This window comes from Anomaloglossus baeobatrachus, chromosome 10, assembly GCF_048569485.1.
Source record: "Anomaloglossus baeobatrachus isolate aAnoBae1 chromosome 10, aAnoBae1.hap1, whole genome shotgun sequence".
NCBI classification, from domain to species: Eukaryota; Metazoa; Chordata; class Amphibia; order Anura; family Aromobatidae; genus Anomaloglossus; species Anomaloglossus baeobatrachus.
The window spans coordinates 59325229-59342816 of NC_134362.1; the positions used below are offsets into that span (position 1 = coordinate 59325229).

General features: G+C 47.4%; 1 protein-coding gene across 2 annotated transcripts in view; it reads right to left on the bottom strand.

Moving 5' to 3' along the window:
• HRAS (HRas proto-oncogene, GTPase) overlaps nucleotides 1–17588 on the bottom strand; it is a 99274-nt gene that overhangs the window by 42177 nt on the left and 39509 nt on the right. For both annotated transcript variants that reach the window (XM_075326842.1, XM_075326841.1), the window contains one exon: nucleotides 3136–3259. In XM_075326842.1, the coding sequence (XP_075182957.1) occupies nucleotides 3136–3246 (111 nt within the window). In that variant the 5' untranslated portion in view covers nucleotides 3247–3259. The remainder of the gene's footprint in view (nucleotides 1–3135; nucleotides 3260–17588) is intronic.

Here is a 17588-nt window from a genome sequence, read left to right on the forward strand (position 1 = left end):
CGCTTTTTTTAGTGCGGTGCAGGCTGTCTGCAACAAATGACCTGTAATTGCACTGAAAGAATATACAGTATATAGATAATAAACCTATGTTTGTCAGAGCTCGTACCCCTACTATTTTTTTTTTTTTGCAGAGAGGTAATTTAGCAAACACCCTCTATTTGCTGCAATAAATTTGTATTATTTATTCTGTAATTGCATTGCAGCTAAGGCCAGTGATTGGCTGCAGCGGTCACATTTTAAACGAGATGTCACTGCTGCAACCCAGTAAACAGAGACCAAAAAGCAGGGGTATAGGGAAATGTCAAGAGGGTGGGGGGTGGTTCGCCAACAAGTCAATTTGCCTGGGTGAAGGAAAGCCTGGCTATAGTTCTGCAGCAAGAAGCACCAGAGAGGAGGCACAGGAGCACCAGGGAGCTCCACAGCAGGTATATGAGGCAGATTTTGGTAATATATATATATATATATATATATATATATATATATATATATATATATATATTGTACAAACCAAAAGTTTGGACACACCTTCTCATTCAAAGAGGTTTCTTTATTTTCAGGACTCTGAAAATTGTAGATTCACAGTGAAGGCATCAAAACTATGAATTAACACATGTGGAATGAAATACTTAACAAAAAAGTGTGAAACAACTGAAAATATGTCTTATATTCTAGGTTCTTCAAAGTAGCCACCTTTTGCTTTGATTACTGCTTTGCACACTCTTGGCATTCTCTTGATGAGCTTCAAGAGGGAATTCCAGCAGTTACTTTAATGTTGTTGTAGGCCTCTTGGCAGCCTCCCAGACCAATTTATGTCTATCAATTTTTGAGGATGTTCAGTTCTAGGTAATATTACTCGTGTCAAATTTAGGTCATTTCTAGAGGACCATCTTCAGTGTTCCATAGTGTATATAATGCCTTGGGAGTTTTCTTATACCATTCCCCCGACTGATGACTTTCATCTATGAGATCCCTTTGCTGTGTTGTAAGCTGTTTACAGACCATGGCTTACTTTAAAAAGCAACTAAGTTAATGGAGAATCCTATTAGAACTGCAAGACTTTATATAGGCTTAACCAGAATCCGTGTAAATGATGGCAGCTCTGTATTGACCACTATATAACACAAGTCTAAATAGGATTAATGGTGTTTATACTTATGGAACTATATTATTTTAGATTTGTTATATTTATTTCCCCCATCAAAATATCATTTTGTTTCTCAGTGCAATAATACTAATCTTTATTTCTATAGCACCAACATATTCCGCAGCGCTTTACAATTTAGAGGTTTATATAATGCAATGCATTTGTACAGATTATGCGTGATCATCAAAGGGGAAAAACGTTTTGAAGGAATTCCTCCAGTTATGATTATTTTTTTAAGTGACAAAAATGTAAAATTTTCACAGGGTGTGTAGACTTTTTATATAAATTATATCTGTTGGGGGTCTACTAGTTCCTCCAGCTCATCTCACCCACAGTGCAATGTATAATCATATGTTACAAGCGTTGTCTCGTTGCCCAAACCTCGCATTCTCATGAGACTAAGTATCCACTCCACCTGCCATGACTTTAAGGTTCATATGGTGGGACTCTGTAGGCTTGAGGGAATGAAGAGATTTACGATTATCAGAAAGTAAGAGTATTTAAGGATTTACATCATCAATCCTTTGGATTTCAGGAAAAAAAATGACAGTCATTTAAAAGGGAATCTGTCACCAGATTTTTGCTATGTAATCTGACAGCAGCATGATGTAGGGACATAGACCCTGATTCCAGTGAGGTATCAGTTTACTGGGTGCAGCAGTGATGCTAAAATCAGTTTTCCCTGTGGCTGTTCTAGCAGAGCTTGGAGTGCTGAGTAACTCCATCCACAACCCTAATTGGCAGCAGTTTACACTGTGCATTTTCAAAAAGTTGCCAATCAGTGGGGGGTGTAGTTTTACTACATAACAAGATACACCTAGTCCTGTAGTGATGATCTCCTGCCAATAAAACACTGATTATTGAAACACCAAAATATAGCCTAATAATTGACAATTCACTGGAGTCAGAGTCTCAGCCCCTACATTATTGTTCTCAGATTACATAACAAAAAGTTGCAAAGGGAAATCTGTCAACAGCTTTCACTGTTTGAGAGCACCATGATGTATGGGCCGAGAGTAATTCCAGTGATGTGTCACTTGCTCAGCAGTTTGCTGTCGCTTCCATACAATCAATGTTTTATTAGCAGAAGATTATCACTGCTGGACTAGGTGTCGCATGCAAGCCAGTCACAATAATCTGTATAACCCCGCCCACACCACTAATTGGCAGCATCCAGTGTATGTTGTAGTCAAGCTGCCAATCTGTAGTGTTGGCGGGATTATAAGAAGCGCAGCATTCTGACCACTGATACATTTACAGGAGAGAAAAACAAAAACAAAAAACAGGAATTTTATAAAATCTGAACAAAAAAAGTCTAGTAAGTTACACATTGCTGGAATCAGGCTCTCTGCCCCTATATCATGCTGCTCTCAGATTCCAATGCAAAAATCTGGTGACAGATTCTCATAACAAGATGAAGGCTGGTAGAACAAAAATGACCCACCAATTTTCAACCAAAAACTTGAGAGAAAAAGAACCAGAAACCAAAGTAATAGGAATCAAAAACAAAACAACAGAGTAAAAGAGGTGAAACTAACCTGTTGACATCTCCTCCTGTTGGAATGGTGCCACACGCTACCCAACGCACGTTTCGGCAGAAGAATTCGTCAGGGGGCCCCCCGAGAAAGGCTTTTGCCGAAACGTGCATTGGGCAGGAGGAGATGTCAACAGGTTAGTTTCACCTCTTTTACTCTGTTTTGTTATCAGCACATCCATTCATTTATATTATAGCCACTTATAGTTGCTTTGGGTACTATTATATTGGGATCTATATCTGGCTTTGTATAATTTCTTATACACCTGTTTTCATTTGGTGATTCCCCACATCTTCTCCTGTCGATTAGCGCTGCCATCTTGTGTACCATGCTGTTATGATTCCCTCTTGTTTTAAGTATTCACAATAAAAATTATTCTTATTACTTTGGTTTCTGTTAAATTGGTTAGAACAAAAATGAGTAGTGATAAGAAAAATACACATTTTGGAGACTTACCTCAATAGTCGGGTCATACTCGTCAACAAAGTGGTTCTGTATAAGTTGAATGGTTAAGGCACTTTTCCCGACGCCTCCCGCTCCCACCACCACCAGCTTGTACTCGGTCATGGTCTAGAAGCCCCTGCAGCAAAATATACAAAAACATGTAAATAAGTGTTTATAAACAAAAATATAAATGTTCCAAGCATTGACCAAACATTTTCTTTTTCATGGCTTTTACATTCCTCATTTGTAATCCTTAATATATATATATATATATATATATATATATATATATATATATATATATATATGAATTTATAAATCACATAGGATTCATTTTTTTTTTAAGTGCGTTTAGGTTCTAATAAACACAGGAGGATTCGTTATAGGAATGCAATTACACTGTACACGAGTAATAACTAAAGATTAATGGACAACTGCACCTATATCTATTTCCTCCCCTCGGTGGGAATACCCTCGACTTTCCAGAAAGGTTTTATTTTAGTTAATTGCACATTAGCCTACTGTACAAATAGTAAAAAGAGGTGACATCACAAACGAATAATTGATCGGATGACTATATATACTGTACATACATTTTATATATATATATATATATATATATATATACATACACACACACACACACACACACACACACACACACACACAGTACAGACCAAAAGTTTGGACACACCTTCTCATCTCTAGAACAACTGTTTAGAGGAGTCTTTGTGCAGCAGCCTTCATGGTAAATAGCTGCTAGGAAACCACTGCTAAGGACAGGCAACAAGCAGAAGAGACTTGTTTGGGCTAAAGAACACAAGGAATGGACATTAGACCAGTGGAAATCTGTGCTTTGGTCTGATGAGTCCAAATTTGAGATCTTTGGATTCAACCGCCGTGTCTTTGTAGAAAAGGTGAACGGATGGACTCTACATGACTGGTTCCCACTGTGAAGCATGAAGGAGGAGGTGTGATGGTGTGGGGGGGGCTTTGCTGCTGACACTGTTGGGGATTTATTGAAAATTGAAGGCATACAGACCCAGCATGGCTACCACAGCATCGTACAGCGGCGTGCTATTCCATCCGGTTTGCGTTTAGTTGAACCATCATTTATTTCTCAACAGGACAATGACCCCAAACACACCTCCAGGCTGTGTAAGGGCTATTTGACTAAGAAGGAGAGTGATGGGGTGCTACGCCAGATGACCTGGCCTCCACAGTCACCAGACCTGAACCCAATCGAGATGGTTTGGGGTGAGCTGGACCACAGAGTAAAGGCAAAAGGGCCAAAAAGTGCTAAGCATCTCTGGAAACTCCTTCAAGACTGTTGGAAAACCATTTCCGGTGACTACCTCTTGAAGCTCATCAAGAGAATGCCAAGAGTGTGCAAAGCAGTAATCAAAGCAAAAGGTGGCTACTTTGAAGAACCTAGACTATAAGACATATTTTCAGTTGTTTCACCCTTTTTAGTTAAGTATTTCATTCCACATGTTTTCATACATAGTTTTGATGCCTTCAATGTGAATCTACAATTTTCAGAGTCAAGAAAATAAAGAAAACTCTTTGAATGAGAAGGTGTGTCCAAACTTTTGGTCTGTACTGCATATATACATTTTATATATATATATATATATATATATATATATATGCACTTTATTTATATAATAATAATATAATATAATTTTATTAATTTATATAGCGCTATTAATTCCATAGCACTTTACATACATTGGCAACACTGTCCCCATTGGGGCTCACAATCTAGAGTCCCTATCTGTATGTCTTTGGAATGTGGGAGGAAACCGGAGTACCCGGAGGAAACCCACGCAAACACGGGGAGAACATACAAACTCCTTGCAGATGGTGTCCTTGGTGGGATTTGAACCCAGGACCCCAGCGCTGCAAGACTGCAGTGCTAGCCACTGAGCCACCGTGCACCCCCTGGTTGTGCTGCAGAGATATTGAACACTTGCAAAATATATAATTTAATTTATATATTTTTTATTTATTTATTTTTTGAATCTGTCAAAGCTGTCTACAGTTCAATTTTCCAGAGTCTACCTACTATAATTAGGACTAATATTATATGGCTTCCTCTATAAAGAGAGATCCATTACACTCAAGATAACTGTAGATTTCATGGTTAATTAAAATGATGCATTTTTTATTTGGACTTGTGGAGGTACACAGTTTTAGGACACAAGATAAACCTTGTGTTGTCTATTGTCCTCATCTATATAACTTCACAATCTAAACTATCCAGACATTCTGCAATGCAGTCTCCATAGACCAATGCTTAACCCTATCAAAAAAGGTCATTTTCTTACAAAAACTATCAAAGAAGGCAGCTACAACAAAGGTTTTGTTGTATTCCGAGGTTAACCCTCAACTGGTGAGGTGGGGTTTGTAACACCCCAGGGAAATGTTGTTCAGCAGGCATTCATTGGAAAATGCTGATATGAATCATCAATTTATTACATTTTCCGATACTTGTGGGTGTCAAAAGATCAGACACCCCATACTTTGCACTGACGAAGGGCAAGCTCCCAGAAACACCGTGTCTGCAAATTGGGATTCTGATCTGGCATAAAATCCTAAATCATATGCAAAGGATTGTTAAAAATTCCACTTTTGACTTTTAGGATCGCTGCTTCCAATAGGTGGCGCTGCGCTAGAGTTTGTCTCCATTCCTGGAGAGATCATTTAAAAATTTGTTATACTGATGTGTAATCAATCGCCAATAAGAAAACGTTTAAAACAAACAAGATCTTTGCATGTTCTGTAAAAATTAGAGATTTCTAAACATTGAGGCACATCACCAGCTGCGTGATAAAAATCCCACCTCACCAGGTGAGGGTTAAGATTGTTTAAGGACCTTTGATGAGCAAAGGTCTCTTAATTGTAGGAGTCTAAACGAACTGAACAAGAGACAGGCTGGTATCTACGACTGGCATTAGGGAGAGCAAACTGGGCAATTTCACAGGGCCAGCACTCTCCTAGGAACCCCAGCATTTATATCCTGATGATAACACTGCTCAAGGACCTTTGTCGCATGACGTCATGTGACCAAAGGTCTCTTAATTGCAGGAGTCTAAAGCTGGAGAGGAGACAGGCGCGCGTGTGTGTGAAGATAGACAGAAAGACACACAGGGATGCACGGACAGGGACGCACGGACAGGGACGCACGGACAGGGACGCACGGACAGGGACGCACGGACAGGGACGCACGAACAGGGACGCACAGGCAGACACAGACAGAGAGAGGCAGACAGAGGCAGACAGAGAGAGGCAGACAGAGAGGCAGACAGAGAGGCAGACAGAGAGGCAGACAGAGAGGCAGGCAGAGAGAGGCAGACAGAGAGAGGCATCAGAGAGAGGCAGGCAGACAGAGAGGCAGGCAGACAGAGGCAGGCAGACAGAGAGGCAGGCAGAGAGGTACGCAGACAGAGAGACAGACACAGAGAGGCAGGCAGACAGAGAGGCAGGCAGACAGAGAGGCAGGCAGACAGAGAGGCAGGCAGGCAGAGAGAGGCAGACAGAGAGGCAGGCAGACAGAGAGGCAGACAGACAGAGAGGCAGGCAGACAGAGAGGCAGGCAGGCAGACAGAGAGGCAGGCAGGCAGACAGAGAGGCAGGCAGACAGAGAGGCAGGCAGAGAAAGGCAGACAGAGAGGCAGGCAGACAGAGAGGCAGGCAGACAGAGAGGCAGGCAGGCAGAGAAAGGCAGACAGAGAGGCAGGCAGACAGAGAGGCAGGCAGACAGAGAGGCAGGCAGGCAGAGAAAGGCAGACAGAGAGGCAGGCAGACAGAGAGAGGCAGACAGAAATACACACACACGTTACACACAGATACACACAGACACACACACATAGACACATATAGACACACAGACAGAAATACACAAAAACACACATTACACACAGACACACACAGACAGAAATACACAAAAACACGTTACACACAGGGTTTAGAGAGATATCTTAATGTTCTAGAATACAATATGAATATTTGAATAAAATGTTGAATTTTTTGTTCAAGAATAATGGTGGATTGCTGTTCATGAGTAAAAAAAAATAAGACATCCCATTAAAACAAGCCCTAGTCCATCTTTTGGCGTAAAAAATATAAGACCCGGTCTTATTTTCAGAGAAACATGGTACTTATATAGTTGATCCAATACTACCTACTGATAAAGCTTTATATAAAACTAGAAGGTGGCCCGATTCTACGCATCGGGTATTCTAGAATTTACGTATTGTGTAGTTAATGTATGATTTTTGTTATATATAGATATATATATATATATATATATATATATATATATATATATATATATATATATAGATGTTGTTGTGTGTAGTTACCAAGTGTTTGTGTAGGGGCTGTACATGTTCTGGGTGTTGTCTGGGTGTGGCGGGGGGTGAGAGCGGTGTTGTATGTGTTGCGTGGTTTGTGGAGCGCTGTGTGTCTGTAGCGTTGTGTGTGTGTGTGTTGCGCGGTTTGTGTGTGTGGTGTGTTGTGTGTGTGTGTGTTGGGGGGAGGTGTGCACCTCCCATCGTGCGCTATCCCCCATGCTGCGCACCCCCCATCGTGCCCCATCCCCCATGCTGCGCACCCCCCATCATGCTGCATCCCCCATGCTGCCCACCCCCATCGTGCTCCATCCCCTATGCTGCGCATTCCCCATCGTGCTCCATCCCCGATGCTGCGCACCCCCCATCGTGCTCCATCCCCCATACTGCGCACTACCCATCGTGCTCCATCCGCCATGCTGCGCACTCCCCATCGTGCTCCATCCGCCATGCTGCGCACTCCCCATCGTTCTCCATCCCCCATGCTGCGCACCCCCCATCGTGCTACATCCCCCATGCTGTGCACCCCATCGTGCTCCATCCCCCATGCTATAATAGTTCTCCTATTATACTCAGAGAGGAGTATAATAGGAGGACTATAATAGGAGGAGTAGTCCTGGGGGGAGAGGAGTATAATGCCGGCTCCCTGCACATGTGTACCGGGAGCCGGTGTACGCTGGTAACTATGATACACATCGGGTAACTAAGGGACCTTATTTACCCGATGTGTATAATGGTTACCAGCGTTCACCGGCTCCGTCACGATCCCAGCATCGCAAGGGTATGTCTGGCGCTACTGGGATCGTGACGGAGCCGGTGTACACTGGTAACTATGATAGTTACCCGATGTGTATCATAGTTACCAGTGTACACCGGCTCCGTCACGATCCCAGCATCGCAAGGGTATGTCTGGCGCTGCTGGGATCGTGACGGAGCCGGTGTACACTGGTAACTATGATACACATCGGGTAACTAAGGGATCTTAGTTACCCGATGTGTATAATGGTTACCAGCGTTCACCGGCTCCGTCAAGATCCCAGCATCGCAAGGTTATGTCTGGCGCTGCTGGGATTGTGACGGAGCCGGTGTACACTGGTAACTATGATACACATCGGGTAACTAAGGGACCTTAGTTACCCGATGTGTATAATGGTTACTAGCATACACCGGCTCCGTCACGATCCCAGCAGCGCAAGGTTATGTCTGGCGATGCGTGCGGAGGGCCGGGGCGAGCGGCCAATCCATGCGGAGGGCGGGGCCAGGCCGAGGCGAGCGACCAATCCGTGGGGGGGGGCGGAGCCGAGGCGAGTGGCCAATCAGTGCGGGGGGGCGGGGCCATGGCGAGCCCAGCGGCCAATCAGCTTTGTGTCACCGTAAGGACACAATTTTGGAGCAAGACAGACAGACAGACAGACAGAATAAGGCAATTTTATATATAGATTAACCATTTCCCATAAAGGGAACCTGTGATCCCCTGTTCCATGAACATAAGTGGTGGTATGGGTCTATCTATAGGATCTAAAGTTTGTTTGTTTTTTTTTAAGAGCTCAGAAGATGCAGAAGTACACTGAGGGCATGTCTGTTCACTTGAAAGCAGCAGTCCATGTGCACCGCTGTGGCCCCTGTGCACTTTCAGCATGATGTGCATATGGCTTCTATGCTCGATTTCTCATGACTTGACCTTAGGCTGGTTTCAGACGTCCGTGTTTAATCAGGTACCAGTCACACGCATGGTTATGGTCACACGTGTGACATCCGTGACATCCGTGTGACATCCGTGTGACATCCGTGTGACATCCGTGTTTGCATACGTGTGACACGTACCAGGTAAAACACTTGTCTTTGCAATGAAAAGATGTCCTATATTTACCTGTATCCAGCGATGCTGTCTCCGGCTCTGCTGCCTCCCGCTACTAACCCCCACTCATCAGTTTCATTGATTATTCACTGCCCGAGGATTTGGAAGCCGGAGCATCGCGGGGACAGCGCAGCTGAGAACAGCACCACCGGGGACATCGCCGGTGACAGGTGAGTATACAGCAGTTTGTGCAGTGACATCCAGGAGGTCATCGGAGTTCCCAATGAACTCTCATGAACCCCTGGATGTCACCATCGTGACACTCACTGTAGAGCAGTTGTCGCAGGGGTATCATCAGGAGGTCATCAGAGTTCATTGGGAAATCCGATAACGTCCTGGACGTCCCTGCACACACAATGCTGGCAGGATACTCACCTGTCACTAGCGATGTCCCCAGCCATGCTGTCCTCGGCGGTGCTGTCCTCGGCGGTGCTGTCTCCAGCGCTGTCACCACGATGCCCCTGCTCTCAGCTGCTCACTGCAGTGAATAATTAATGAATATAATGAGCGGGGGTCAGGAGCGGGAGGCAGCAGAGCCGGAAACAGCACCGCTGGATACAGGTAAGTATAGAAAATATTTATATTTAAAAACCCGTGTTTTCTCCGGTCTGTGTCACACTGATGTCACACGGATCACATCAGTGTGCGGTCCGTGTGACACCTGTGCTGCCGGAGAAAAAAAACACATTTCCGTGTGAAATAGTGGGGCCACACGGTCCGTGTGAGTACACAATAGGGTAACATAGGTACGTGTGACATCCGTGTTAAAAACGGATGTCACACGTACCCAAAAAGTCTGAAACCAGCCTTACCTGGGTGTTTAACTCCAATTCCTGCTTCAAGGGTTAAAGCCATTATTGTATTTTAAGGGTTAAAGAAGGTTCTCACTAAAAATCAGATACTGAATTCCCTATGGCAATCACATTTTGCTTCTACAAGTTTAACATTCCTGATGTATTGTAGAAAAAAAAAAACGGACAATCCTCTCTTTGTATTCCGCCTCTGTCTTGTGAATGCTGAAAAAATGTTACAGTAAGATGATGGGAAATTCTAAGGACGTTAAAATTGGTAGAAAAAAAAAATACCCATTCCTTTTCAGTGTGTAGTCCACATTAGAAAGCCTACTAAATGTAGTGTATAGAGGGATGGGAATCCGCACCCGAGAATCAAATGAGACTTGGGATAAGGTTTACTATAAACATGCGGTCAGAACCCAGGTTATTAGGTGCCGGAAGAGGGGTTACTTGAAGAATCCACAATGTAAGATGGAAACTCAAAGGGCCTAGTGGTGAAGACGTGGACATATGCAATGTACTGTGGGTGCTTTGGGCTTTTGTTGGGAGAATCCAATAGAAGAGTGGACGCCATCTCTCCAGAGGTAATATAATATTAGCAAACAAGTATCAAGATCGCCGTTCCCATGATATTGGGGTGCTGCTCTACACAGTACATTTTTTTCCTTGTGAAGACTTCTCGCTGGCAGAGGGAGACTTGTAAGCCAGGCAATCCTTCCTGGAAAGAGGATGAAAATTAGCTCTTCTCAGGATAGGGGAAGCTGGCTCCTTATTACCACATGGCCAGGTAGCTATTCTATAGATCACTGTCCAACCCTCTAATGAGCCCTTCAATGAGATATGGAGATTTTCCAAAAGTAAGACACATTTGTGCACCCATTGCAGCACCCAGCGGACCTCATCGCAGCACCTGGTGCATACCTCCCAACTTTTAAAGAAGGAAAAGAGGGACAAAGTTTGCGGGGCGCGTAGTGCGCCGCGGCAAATTTTTAGGCCACGCCCCCTAACCACACCCATTTCACAGTCACGCCCATATCCACTCCCCATCCACACCCATTCAGCACAAACACGCAGGCAGCCGGCGGGCCTCCAGCACGGACACGCAGGCAGCCAGCGGGCCTCCAGCACGGACACGCAGGCAGCCGGCGGGCCTCCAGCACGGACACGCAGGCAGCCGGCGGGCCTCCAGCACGGACACGCAGGCAGCCACAGTGAGGCGGCCGGTCGCCTTCACAGACAGGCGGCCGGCCGCCTTCACAGACAGGCGGCGGGCCGCCCGCACAGAGAGGCGGCCAGCCGCCCGCAGAGAGAGGCGGCCGGCCGCCCGCACAATGAGGCGGCGGGCCGCCCGCACAGACAGGCGGCAGGGGGGCGCCCGCACAGACAGGCGGCAGGGGGGCGCCCGCACAGACAGGCGGCAGGGGGGCGCCCGCACAGACAGGCGGCAGGGGGGCGCCCGCACAGACAGGCGGCAGGGGGGCGCCCGCACAGACAGGTGGCGGGGGGGCGCCCGCACAGACAGGTGGCGGGGGGGCGCCCGCACAGACAGGCGGCAGGGGGGCGCCCGCACAGACAGGCGGCAGGGGGGCGCCCGCACAGACAGGCGGCAGGGGGGCGCCCGCACAGACAGGCGGCAGGGGGGCGCCCGCACAGACAGGCGGCAGGGGGGCGCCCGCACAGACAGGCGGCAGGGGGTGAGGGGGGAGGGAGGGAAATCAGCGCTGGGGAGATTAGTTTACTGTACCAGCAGCAGCACAGGCAGCGCTCCTCTCTATGCCACGTCTACTAGGATGGTAGGAGGGAAAAGCAGGGAGGCGGAGAGAGAGTGGGTGGGCAGAGCCCGGGAGCCGGCCGTCCCGCCCGTGGCAACGGGACAAACAACGTAAAGCGTGAAAGTCCCGCTGTATCCGGGACGGTTGGGAGGTATGCAGCATGTTAGAATGTGTACATAAGATCCCGCTGGTGGTGGCCGCAGCTTATAGGCCCCAAATCTGGTGACAGGTTCCCTTTAAAGTGAACCTGTCAGGTGCAATATGCACTCAGAGCCAGGAGCAGTTCTGGGTGTATATTGCTAATCCCTGCCTAACCGTCCCTGTATACACTAGCATAGATAAAGGGATCAAGAACAAATATTTTTAAAGATCTTATATCTTATGCTAATGAGCGCGGGGACTAGTCACAAGGGCGTTACTTCACTTGGCTAGTCGGCTCGCATAGCATGTTAGCATGTTATTACGCCCCTGTGTGAGTACTAACACGCTATATGAGCCGACTAGCCAAGTGAAGTAAAGCCCTTGGGACTAGTCCCCGCGCTAATTAGCATAAGATATAAGCTCTTTAAAAATACTTTTTCTATAGATGCCTTTATCTATGCTAGTGTATACAGGGACAGTTAGGGAGGGATTAGCAATATACACCCAGAACTGCTCCTGGCTCTGAGTGCAGATTGCACCTGATAGGTTCCCTTTAAAGGGAACCTGTCACCAGAAATTTAGCAAAAAAAATAAAAGATTCCCCTCTGCAGCTCCTGGGCTGCATTCTGGAAAGGTTCCTGTTGTTATTGTGCCCCCTTTGAGACCTAAAATAATACTTTATGAAGTCTTACCTTTTTGTATGCAAATCTGTTTTTATGGTCACGGGGGCGGGCTGCCTGGCGTCCGTTATTCCCCCTCTTGCCGTTGTACGCCGTCCCCCATTGCTCATTTCCATACATGAGGACGCCTTCCTCATGTAACTGTCCTCCTGAAGTTTTGTGCATGCCCAGTGCCACTCTCGCGGGAGTAAGCACTGTGCAAAGTGTGAACGCTTTTGAGGTGATTGCGCAGGCGCGAGATTATGGGCGGCGCTGTGATTGTCATCAGCAGCGTCATCCAAGTACCTGCCCATAATCTCGTGCCCGCGCTTCTCACTCTGCCTCCACTGTTATGTGCAAGCACTGGCCATATGAACCACGTTACCTATTATCATGGGCGCGAGATTATGGGCGGCGCTGTGATTGTCATCAGCAAAGTCATCCAAGTACCCGCCCATAATCTCGTGCAAGCAGTAATAGGTAACATGGTTCATATGGCCAGCACTTGCGCATAACGGTGGAGTCAGAGGGAAAAGTGCGGGCACGAGATTATGGGCGGGTACTTGGTTAACGCTGCTGATGACAATCACAGCGCCGCCCATAATCTCGTGCCTGCGCAATCACCTGAAAAAGCGTTCACATGCGCAAAACTTCGGGAGGACAGTTACATGAGGAAGGCGTCCTTGTGTATGTAAATGAGCAATGGGGGACTGCGTAAAGCGGCAGGAGGGGGAATAACGGACGCCAGACAGCCCGCCCCCGTGACCATAAAAACACATTTGCATACAAAAAGGTAAGACTTCATAAAGTATTTTTGTAGGTCTCAAAGGGGGCACAATAGCAACAGGAACCTTTCTAGAAGCAGCCCAGGAGCTGCAGAGGGGAATCTTTTATTTTTATTGTGAAATTTCTGCTGACATGTTCCCTTTAACTGGTAGGGGAGCCAGGATAAAGCAGAGCTGAAGTTGTTGGGAAGCTAGGACCCAGCAGCTCTGCTCCACAGGCAGGAGACCACTGATCGGTAATAGAAGCCTGCAGATGTCACTCTGCATAGGTTATTGTCACTGCTATCTGCAGGAGAGAGAAGTGCTGATTGCACGGTCTCCTCAGCTTCCTGACTCCCCGCGTGTCTGCAGCAGTGAGAAGCCGCACACGGGGAATCAGAGAACAGCTGCAGACAAACGCAGGCTCCGGGACTGGGGGGGTCGGCTCTGGTGCAGGGGGGGGGGGCTCTGCTGCAGGGGGTGATTCATACCTCAGCAGCAGTCACAGGAGTAGGTGCGCGCTCGGCTCTGTAATGAATAGTAGAAGGGAGAAACAGCGAGGCGGGGCTACAGTGGGTGGGTGGAGCCGTGACAAACAGCCTCACGGGCGGGACCCGGGATCAAAGGCTCAGAAGAGGGACTGTCCCGCTGTATCCGGGACGGTTGGGAGGTATGCCTGGTGGGCCCCATCGGAGCACTGGCAGGCCCCACCGGAGCACTGGCAGGCCCCATCCAAGCACTGGCAGGCCCCATTGAAGCACTGGCAGGCCCCATCCGAGCACTGGCAGGCCTGTCAGAGCACTGGCGGGCCCCATTGGAGCACCTGGCGGGCGCCATTGGAGCACCTGGCGGGCCCCATCAGAGCACTGGTGGCCCCATCAGAGCACCTGGCGGGCCCCATCAGAGCACCTGGCGGGCCCCATCAGAGCACCTGGCGGGCCCCATCAGAGCACTGGCGGCCCCTCAGAGCACTGGCAGGCCCCATCGGAGCACTGGTAGGCCCCATCCGAGCACTGGCAGGCCCCATCCGAGCACTGGCAGGCCCCATCTGAGCACTGGCAGGCCTGTCAGAGCACTGGCGGGCCCCATTGGAGCACCTGGCGGGTGCCATTGGAGCACCTGGCGGGCCCCATCAGAGCACTGGTGGCCCCATCAGAGCACCTGGCGGGCCCCATCAGAGCACCTGGCGGGCCCCATCAGAGCACCTGGCAGGCCCCATCAGAGCACCTGGCGGGCCCCATCAGAGCACTGGCGGCCCCATCAGAGCACTGGCGGCCCCATCAGAGCACTGGCGGCCCCATCAGAGCACTGGCGGCCCCATCAGAGCACTGGCGGCCCCATCAGAGCACTGGCGGCCCCATCAGAGCACTGGAAGTCTATGACACCTATTCTTCTCTCCCTTCTGGTCCCGCCCTCGCTTCTTGATTGACAGGAGATACAGAAGGCTCTGCTGCATAACATTTCCTTTACTGTACACTGTGAATCAAGAATTAGGCCGACGTGAAGAGGATTCATAGATTGCACAACTAGTGAATTTGCAAACCTAATGTATGTATCAATAAAATCCAAATTTTAGCAAAACAGCGCAGCAGACGGTGCAGTAATAGGGATATTTCATAATGTTTTACACTACCCTATCCATTGTGCTAGGTAGTGTTAGACAGGTTACCTTTAACAGTTGATGTATACAGAACACGGTCCTGACAAGCCGCCTTTTCACTTATGTAGAGCCGTCACAATATAGAAGAGTTGACAGGAATGTGACGAGCGCCGTCCCTCACAAATATTACTTAAGACGGCAACATGCGGCTTTCTCCAAGGTCAGCGGAAGCTGCCAATGATTGTATATCGCATGCCATCAAACTGCAGCGCTGTCAGCAGTCGCTGTGCTCAGATTTCTCCTGACCGATCGAAGCATTTTCAATTAGAGGAGGCAGAGAAAATAGGGCCAATGGAGCTAAAAATAACAGGCAGGGGCTTATTAAATGGCTTTGCCTGCCAAAGAACATATTGATTTGGAGAAATGCTTCCATTAGCGGCAACAGAGAAAATGCTTCTGATGTTCTCATATCTTAATTGTTCTAGCGCTCAGCCCTCCCGAAATCAGACTGATGCACCGGCCAAAAGGAAGAAGGCAACAAACCGACAAAATGGCCAAAGTGCCTATAGAAAGCAAAGGAGCCCGTCTTGTTACTGGGTGGCTGTATGACCTAGTTTGTTCTTAAGGGGATTGACTTGTGAATAATTTAATTACTGCTAATAAAATGTTTTCCAAGTATTGCTCTGTAAGAAGGTGGACACAACAGCCTGTCCAGTCACACCAACCTAGTAAGTTAGTAATAGGACACTGCCCTCTGCTGGCCGAGGAAAGAATCACCTAGGAAAGAAGAATTGCCTGGGAATGAAACTCCAGCCAGTGGTTTCCTGGAGGGAGGCTGTTCAGGGAAGGACGAGTTAATAAGGAATCAGTGGACGGTTGTGGCTAAATCCCAGTGGGTAAAAGGACCTTGGGCATGGCCAGCTTGGTTGCTTGGCCTAGTGATGTTTCCTCCTGACCACTCTAATCATGCAATCATGCACACACACACCCCCCCCTTCCCGTCTGGAGCTCTCACCCCCAGACCCCCGCTTCTATTATAATCAACTCCATGCCCACGTGGACTTAAAAGAATAATGTATCTTCCTGGTATCAGCTATGTTGGCAAATGCCCTGCCCCCTCTGGTCACATGGGCATGACGTCAGCAGAGGTCCCTCTGTCCACAGGGATTTCTACGTTACTATCAGTGAACTCAGCAGTAGGCTATAAAAGCCCTGGATGTGATTGGGGTGGTTTACCACTGGATTGGTGCTGGGGTGGGATATGGGTGTGGGAGGGTGGGTTACCCCTGGAGTGGTGCTGGGGTGGGTTACCACTGGATTGGTGCTGGGGTGGGGCATGGGTGTGGGAAAGTGGGCTACCACTGGAGTGGTGCTTTAAAAAAAAAAACCTGCCCCTAGTTTTATACTCACCCTATAGCATTTTCATCCTTTTTCAGCATCTCTCCAATCCCATGGTGCCATCTTGGGACAGACTTCGGATGGAAGTCTGAGAGCCAGAACAAGGCTCTCATAGACTTATATTGATTTGTTACCTCCGGCGCACTCCATGAAACAAAAGAGCTGCCAGCAGGTCACAAATGAAAGGAGACCGACTGGATCAAAGCTGAAAAAAGATTAGGATGGAAGCAGGCGAGTATAAGACAGGAATCAGGAGACTTTGATTTAAAGCACCCCTCCATCGATGAAATAAAAAGAAAAAATGCTTGAGTAAGCTGTAGTACTTTAAAAAAAAACTGCATTTTAACAGGAAACATCTTTAGAAGATGTGTCAGGGCAGAATGACTGTTCAAACCAAGCACAGGCGTTCGGTGCACCTTCGGTGTGGCCAAACATTTAAGTGCTCCTTCCCACATACTTCTTTTCCCTCTATCTATACTTTGATTGACAGCTCTGGCTTTAAAGAGCCAGAAAAGGGCAGAGATAGATAAAAAAAAACAAGTCGGTGCGTAGGTCCACTGAATGGTTTGGCCACACCAAGGGTGCACAAAGCAACTGTACTGGCTTAGAAAATGTCTTCTGTGCCAACAGATTCCCCGTAAAGCTAGCATGCCCAAGTATGCGCGATGATGGCTGTACCATTCAGAGTATTGGCGGATAGAGATGGTGATCTAAACTGTCGATGTGAAATGAGAAACCAAGAGGACGTTGATGGAATTTAACCCCTGTGGTTCTGATGAAGTTGGTCCAACTTCAAAAGTCAGAGAATAAACCACTTGGTCAAATTCCATCAATGTCCTCTTGACTTCTCATCTCTTACATCGGCAGGGTAGACAACCACTCCTATCCTCCTAGCACTCATTCTATAATGGTGGGATCTCCCGACCTGAGAGTGTTAATCCTCGATTCCTCAGTAGTGGGTTATACCACCCCAAAAGATGAGAAACGTCCTCCCCTCACCTTTACAGTCTTTTTCCATTGGATAACCCTATTGAGCTTGGTGGCATTTCATCTGTACAAGTCCTCCAAGCATTAATGACTCTTAACGACAATGTTACCAGTGACTCGCCAATCTGCCACGGGAT